Below are 7,278 nucleotides of genomic sequence, written 5' to 3' on the forward strand. Positions count from 1 at the left end.
CCTAATTAAAATGTACATAAGATGGCTATAGCTGAAAATGATGGGACACTAAAATATAATGTCCACTAAAATATATTTCCTTCATTTCAATTTATTGGTCTAGTTTTGATTATATATATGATATTTTAAAAATTAAAAAAAGTATTTTAAATCTTATGATGTTAAATAAAATATATATTGAATATAGTACAATAATATTTTTTAATCTTGTGGTCTTAAACATATTATGTGATTACTAGAAACAGAGGTTTTACCCAATAAGAATCAGTGAAATTTAAAATTTGAGCTATAAAACATGATTTTTTCACCCCATTCTCACCGAACCATTCTCACTGATTCAATCAAAATATTGATGGAGATAACTAGTAAATATTTTGCAATGGAAAAATAGTAATTTTTTTAATAGTGCGTACTGGACAGTAGAAATTAAGGAAATTGCCCCCAAAAAAATAATGTTATAATCATATCTTGATGACCATCTCCATCTTAATTGGTGTTTAAAATCTTGAACTTAATGATGAAGGACCCATTTAATTTATATATAAGTGTCTATATAATAATTAAAATAAATGCATGATCATCAACCTCTCTCTTCTTATGGACTTATATGTCCCTCAGAAGAATGAGAAGTGGAATTATCCACTCTTATTAGGGACAACATCTATCTCAAGTAAATATATTAAATACATATGTATATATCTACTAGCCTTAATTGTGCTCAATAACGCTAGCAAAGTTGCGCCGCTATCCAATTGATCCCCACGTGATTAATAGTAATGAAGAGGTAAAAGTAACACTAGTTTAAGGATTTTTTCTGGAAAACATAAATAAAAGAAAGAGAGTATATATAACTAGTGAGCATGTTAGGGAAAGAGAAGGTGGGGACAAAATTGAATGAGAAGCAAGTTCATCATGAGTCCAGTTTAGTATAGTCCTCAATTTCTCTTTACCTTCCTTTAGCTTGCAGCCTTTGAAACAACTTGTTTTGATGTTTGTTGTCATATATGTGGGGACTTTTTCTGTTATGCTAAGCCTTTTTAATTAGAAGCTTTTCGCAGAAGGTATAATTAATAGAATAGTATAAATATCGATCGGATATGAATGTGTGTCTCCGTGTAATTAAGACATATTGAAGAAGATGGGTTCTTGGGCACTACTTTTGTTGTTACTTGCAACTTTGCTGAGCTCAATATGTTTGGTTAATGGGATTAATAATGTGGATCATAAGAAAACAAGCGGGAGAGTTAATGTTACTACTTCCGATGCAAAGAACACAACTATTGTGAGTGATGTTATGGTGAATATTGAAACTGCTGGAAAAAATAAGGGTCGAGGAGGTGGAGGTGGAGGTGGAAGTGGAGGTGGAGGTGGAGGTGGAGGTGGAGGTGGAGGGGGAGGGGGAGGGGGAGGGGGAGGGGGAGGTGGTGGTGGTGGTGGTGATGGTGGAGGAGGAGGAGGCGGGGGAGGAGGAGGAGGAGGTGGAGGTGGAGGAAATGGAAAAAGTAGAGGGCATGAGGGAAGACATGACAAAGGAAGTGGTGGGAGAAAAAGATCTGGTGGTGGAGGAGGAGGAGGTGGAGGAGGAGGTAAAGGTAAAGGTGGTGGAGGAGGAGGCGGAGGTGGAGGTAAAAGTGGTGGAGGAGGCGGAGGTGGAGGTGGAGGAATTGGTGGAGGAGGAGGAGGAGGAGGAGGAGGAGGAGGAGGAGGAGGAGGAGGTGGTGGTGGAAAAGGTGGAGGCTGGGGCTGGGGCTGGGGAGGAGGAGACGGTGGTGGTAGCGGAGGAGGTGGTGGTGGTGGTGGAGGCAATTGTTGGGGATGGGGATGTTGGGATTATCCTCCAAAAGGCAACTAATCTTTGCATGCATGATCTAACTTCTCGTCACTTCTTTCTTTTAACATAAAGCCTGAAAGGCATTTAAAAGCTATTGTTTGGTTGTGTGAAACTCGTTCCAATTACTTGAAATAATTTTTTTGTAATAGAAGAGTCTTAGAAGTCAAAGACTTGATTAATGTTGTGGAATTGATTTCATGAATTATTGTCCACTTTTGCTGTTTAGTAGCAGTGATTATCAATAAAATTAGGGAAAATTACGCTGATAAGCAAACATGTATTAGTTAATTAGTTATAGTTTGAATTAATTATGTTTCGCGTCAAACATTTAGCTGTAATTACAGATTGAGTTTTGTAAAATTCATGTGATTTATACGAATGCTGTGCGTGAATCGAATTGTATAGCGAAATATACAAATATTACAAATTATATAGCGAATTACAAACGTTGTCTATGAATTGTTTATAGCAATATACAAATGTTATACAAAAACTGCAAATTGTATAGCGAATTATACAAACGTTTCTATAACTATAGCTATGAATTGTAATTAGCAAACTATAATTATGGAGCATAATTAAAATATTTTTAAGTGGTTATATGCGAAAACTCCCCTAAATTAACCTTTGTACTATATACTATACTATGTTTAGTGCTTTTTATGGACTGATTGTTTCTTCTATAAGACCATGGCCCGTACTCGAATTCAATTCGACACAATGAAGAGAAAGCCTCTTTGAACTATATCATACAGATTCATATAGCTGAACATATAAGCAACATTACATTACATCAAATATAAATGACATATCGGTCAATTAGAACTCGAAATAGCTCAATAAGTTGGTTGACCATTTTTCTTCATCACATCACTAGAGTCTAGATGTACTAGAAATTAGAGCTAAGCCCAATTGTAAACTAGATCTGATCAGGCCCATATCGTTAGGAAGCAGATACAAATATGAAGAATTGGTCTTGGACTTGGTTGTGTTAATTAATTGGATCCATAAAAGAAGACTTGAAACAAGATCCTCCGGCCTAATTATCGTTTCGAGTACAAAAGAATTGCCCCTAGTGGCCAAGTTTATCAGTTCTAGTGGAAAGCTTTTGCCTACTTTTTCTTACCTCCTCTTTCGTCTCCAATCCTTATAAGGCTGATTAATATGAAAAATAAACCGCTATGGAGGTGCATACCGTTTTGCAGGAAGAAAAATATTTTCCACTTAAATATTTGTTTGAATTTACAAGTTAAGAGTAAAGTTTGAGTATAAAACTTCACTTGTGTGATTTTACATTGATCAATATGTTATTATTACAAGTAAATAAGTAAGTTTTTTTCTTGTTAATTTGTTAGTGTTTGATAAATACTAGTCTCAAATCATTTATATGTAATCTATAAATAGAAAAACTATACTTAATCGGGGGATGGGTTGGTCAAAAGGTGGGATTTTGAAGGGTAGGGCCTTAGGGGTGGAAAAGAGATATGACACTTAAAAAATTGATTTTCCCTTTTCCAATTAGGTAAATTATTTTATTTAACTTTTAACCAAGCAAAAAATATCCAAACACTCCATATGTTGTGGACAGGAAAACAAAATGGCTAAAGAAAAAAGTGCATGCTTCGTGTTCATAGCCTTGTCCCTTCGTCAAGACAGTTTTTGTTTTACTTTTTGTTTTGGTGAAGAGTCCCATTGTGGTTTGTGGGTCAATAAGTTTTGCAGAGTAGTGATTGTGATTCCTTGTCCAGAATTTGGCAGTGTTTAAAGTTTACATATACGATAGGACGCATCTTTCGTACTCTTTCCCCCAATTTGTTACCCAACAATTATTATGTTTAGTAGGTGCTTCCGAAACAATTTTTAGGCAGATTTTGTTTTTAAAATATTTGTCAACGTGTTTGTTTGTTTTTTTACTGTTTGTAATAGTGATTTAATGTTTTTTGAGCGAGTTAGGGTATGGGTCGGGTATGCCAGAAAATTGGATGAGTGGATTTATTTAATTGGAGTCAAAGTTTAAAATTGGACCAATAATAAAATGCTAATTACCATGTGGAATTATTAGATAGTTCAAAAACATTTTTGGCCATTTGCCAATTTAACAAATATCTCATTAAGCACTAGGTTGATTTGTAAAACAAAGAGCCAGTAATAGCTAGATTCAACCCAAATATTGACCCAGACAATTGAATCAACAACAAATAAATCAAAGATTAGTCAATTGGTTCCGACACTAAATCAAAACTTGGCAACAAAATTATTTTTTATCCCCACTACAATCTAGTCTTAAAATGATTGAGCCCTTTGCAACAGGTAGTGAAGTAAAGTCGCTTTAAACCAGGAAAGAACAAAATGGAAAGTATAGTAGACTGATCTTATACTTATTAATTGATCAAACCAACTAAGAGGCAAGCATTTATCAGCACAGAAAAAATATAAATATTCAAAAATTATATGTAATGTTTCAAAAGTTGAATGTTTGAAATTCAAATAGCACGTAGCAGGGCATCTAGTTGTTTTTGAATTTGCCATGTCAATATTATTGCGATAACAACAATAAGTAGAGTAAGCTTTAATTATCATTCTTTTCAACTTATTTTCTAAATTGATCAAGATGATGAAATTTATACAGGTAATTAAACTGCCAAATAGCAAAGCGCTATTGATATTACTATTGACAAAAATATTTAATCAATGGTGTAAGCGCAGAGGCCGTCACGAATAGTAAAACAACATTTCTTTAAGCACTAGAAGCATTGGTTTTATTTATTTATTTATTAAGAATATAGTTCTCCCTGCCGTTCTGTAGCTCATCCTGATTGGTTGGAATTTTAGATGTTTCATATTAGTTGTCCACCTTATTATAAATACTTATTTTTAAATAATTATTTGTTAATTTATAAAAATCAAGATATAATAAATTAAAATTTTCTCATTTACCCTTAGAATTAATTACTCATTCATTTTTTAATATATGAACAAGTTTGTAAAGTTTCTAAAAAATTCTTAAGGGCAAACGAGTAAAGTTATCAATTACTTTCTTTATTTCATATTAACTGAATTGTTTGACATTTTTTAAATGTATAAAATAAGTGAATTGTTCAAAGTGAAAGTAGTGTTCAATTTATGTCCTTAACTTTTTTTCTTAATAGGTGTGAATTGTCTCACAAATTTAATTAATATGAAATAGAGGGAATAAAATTTTTTAAAAGTGTGTAAAGGAGAAAGTGAACTAATATAGAACAGAAGGAGTAATTATTATGATTATTCAAATACAATGAAGATAAAATAGTGAAAACTCCCTTTTAATTAATATTTCCTCTATTTCATATTAAGTGAGGCAATTAGTGCAATTTGTCTCCTAGAAAGTATAAAATTTTATTAAGAAAAAAGATGAATATAAAAAAAATTAAATATTTATCTTTAATTTTGAATAATAAAAAAAACTTCAAAAATTTATTTAATATAAAATAGAGAAAGTGTTAAGTAGTGGATTGTCCATTTATTTGTGTGGACACACCACTTTGCAAGTTGCTCAACTTGTCTTCTTTTGTATAACTATAAATATGACCATTCTTGGTCATTGTGAATTGCTAAAAAAACACACAGAATACATATACACGCTACTTTCCTTTCTTTTCTGTTTTCTCTCCATATTCTCTTACTTTCTTTTCTGTTATAATATTGTCAACTTAGTTATTTTATAACACGTTATCAGCACGAAGTCCTAATTTTCTCCAGAAAATTAATCTCTATATCAGGTATATCTACTAAAGAAATTTTATTTTAGTTGTCTTTTCTATTTCTAAAATTAATTTCTATCCCAGTTTTATCATGTCAAATATATCAAAACTTGAATTTGTGGCACTTGACATTTCTGGAAAAAATTATTTATCATGGATCCTTGATGCTGAAATTCACCTTGACGCTAAGGGTCTAGGTGATACTATTAAACAAGATAATAACGCATCAAGCCAAGATAAAGCAAAAGCCATGATTTTTCTCCGTCATCATATTCATGAAGGATTAAAAACTGAATATTTAACTATAAAAGACCCTCTTGAATTATGGACTAATTTGAAAGATCGGTATCACCACCTGAAACTTACGGTGTTACCAAAAGCCCGATATGACTGGATTCACCTTCGATTTCAAGACTTTAAAACCGTGACAGAGTATAATTCTGCGATCCACAAGGTAAGTTCCATGTTAAAATTATGTGGAGACTCTATCACTGATGATGACTTACTTGAGAAAACTTTTTTCACTTTTCACGCTTCAAATGTGTTGTTACAACAACAATATCGTGAAAAAGGATTTAAGAAGTATTTTGAATTAATTACATGCTTACTTGTGGCTGAGCAAAATAATACTTTGTTGATGAAAAATCATGAAGCCCGTCCAACTGGATCTGCTCCATTCCCTGAAGCGAATGTTGTAGCAGCGCATAATCAGTCTGAATCAAGACAAAATAATTATCGCAGCCACGGCCGTGGCCGTGGTCGTGGACGTGGGAGAGGACGTGGTAGAGGACGAATCAATTATCGTCATCATGTTGGAAATAAACATGAGAACAATAAAGGTCCTCAAAATAATTCTTCCAGAGGTAAATCCAATTTTTGTCACCGGTGTGGTATGAAGGGTCATTGGGCACGTAAATGTCGTACGCCCGAACATTTTGTGAAACTTTATCAAGCCTCTCTCAAAAGGAAAGATAATAATGTGGAGGCAAACTTGAGTTTTCGAAATAATGATGATGAAGCAACCCCCTCAAATAAACATGAAAATATTGAGGCAAATATGGCTTATAAAGATGATGATTTCGCAGATCTTCCAAATATTACTCATTTGGATGCTGAAGACTTTATGAGTATTGATTAAGGAATTTATCATCTGGCGGGGAATATATCTTATAATTAGTAACTTTTACAAAGAGACATATAGTTTGTACTAATGTGTAAAAGTTGAAAGCTCTATATTATGTAGTATGGTCTGTTATTTATTTTTGTTACTTATTTGTCATTTCTATGTAGTATTATCACACAATATTACTTGATGTTTTTTTTTTAGTTGTATATTTGTACCATTCAAAAACCTAGATTAACACTTCTTAGTATGACACTTGTTACCAAAATAAATTGTCAATTGAGTTTATTTATTAAAAGTTTTAGTATATTGAGTTATATAAAGAAATATGAACCAAATTTCAAGCGTGTTAACATAGTAATTTATTTACGATATGCAGCCAGTATCTGATGAGCTTTATTAACACATATAATAATACATGATCGAAGATGCTAAAATATGTCAAATTAGCCATTAAGTTATAAAATTAGTGTATACTGTGTATATATGATTTTCACATCATTTGATACTGGCACATAGCCATCTGCATAGATATATGTTATCGCATGTGTTACAATTATATTCAATTAAGGTCATATTAGAAC

General features: G+C 32.5%; 1 protein-coding gene across 1 annotated transcript; it reads left to right on the forward strand.

Moving 5' to 3' along the window:
* Positions 1-1,138: 1,138 nt before the first annotated feature.
* On the forward strand, positions 1,139-6,709 carry LOC129872715 (glycine-rich protein 5-like). The gene is made up of 4 exons (XM_055947634.1): positions 1,139-1,385; positions 1,533-1,667; positions 6,225-6,434; positions 6,543-6,709. Exons 1-4 carry the CDS (start codon positions 1,139-1,141, stop codon positions 6,707-6,709), a joined length of 759 nt encoding a protein of 252 aa, XP_055803609.1.
* The last annotated feature ends 569 nt before the right edge of the window (positions 6,710-7,278 follow it).

The sequence above is a fragment of the Solanum dulcamara genome, chromosome 11 (genome assembly GCF_947179165.1).
Source record: "Solanum dulcamara chromosome 11, daSolDulc1.2, whole genome shotgun sequence".
Classification (NCBI taxonomy): domain Eukaryota; kingdom Viridiplantae; phylum Streptophyta; class Magnoliopsida; order Solanales; family Solanaceae; genus Solanum; species Solanum dulcamara.

What these genes read in the sequence shown, in the direction of transcription:
- LOC129872715 (XM_055947634.1), top strand. Translation starts at nt 1,139, where the DNA reads ATGGGTTCTTGGGCACTACTTTTGTTGTTACTTGCAACTTTGCTGAGC. An exon ending in AGGTGGAGGTGGAGGTGGAG is followed by an intron (nt 1,386 to 1,532) that starts GTGGAGGGGGAG and finishes GACATGACAAAG; the next exon opens with GAAGTGGTGGGAGAAAAAGA. An exon ending in AGGTGGAGGTGGAGGAATTG is followed by an intron (nt 1,668 to 6,224) that starts GTGGAGGAGGAG and finishes AAAATCATGAAG; the next exon opens with CCCGTCCAACTGGATCTGCT.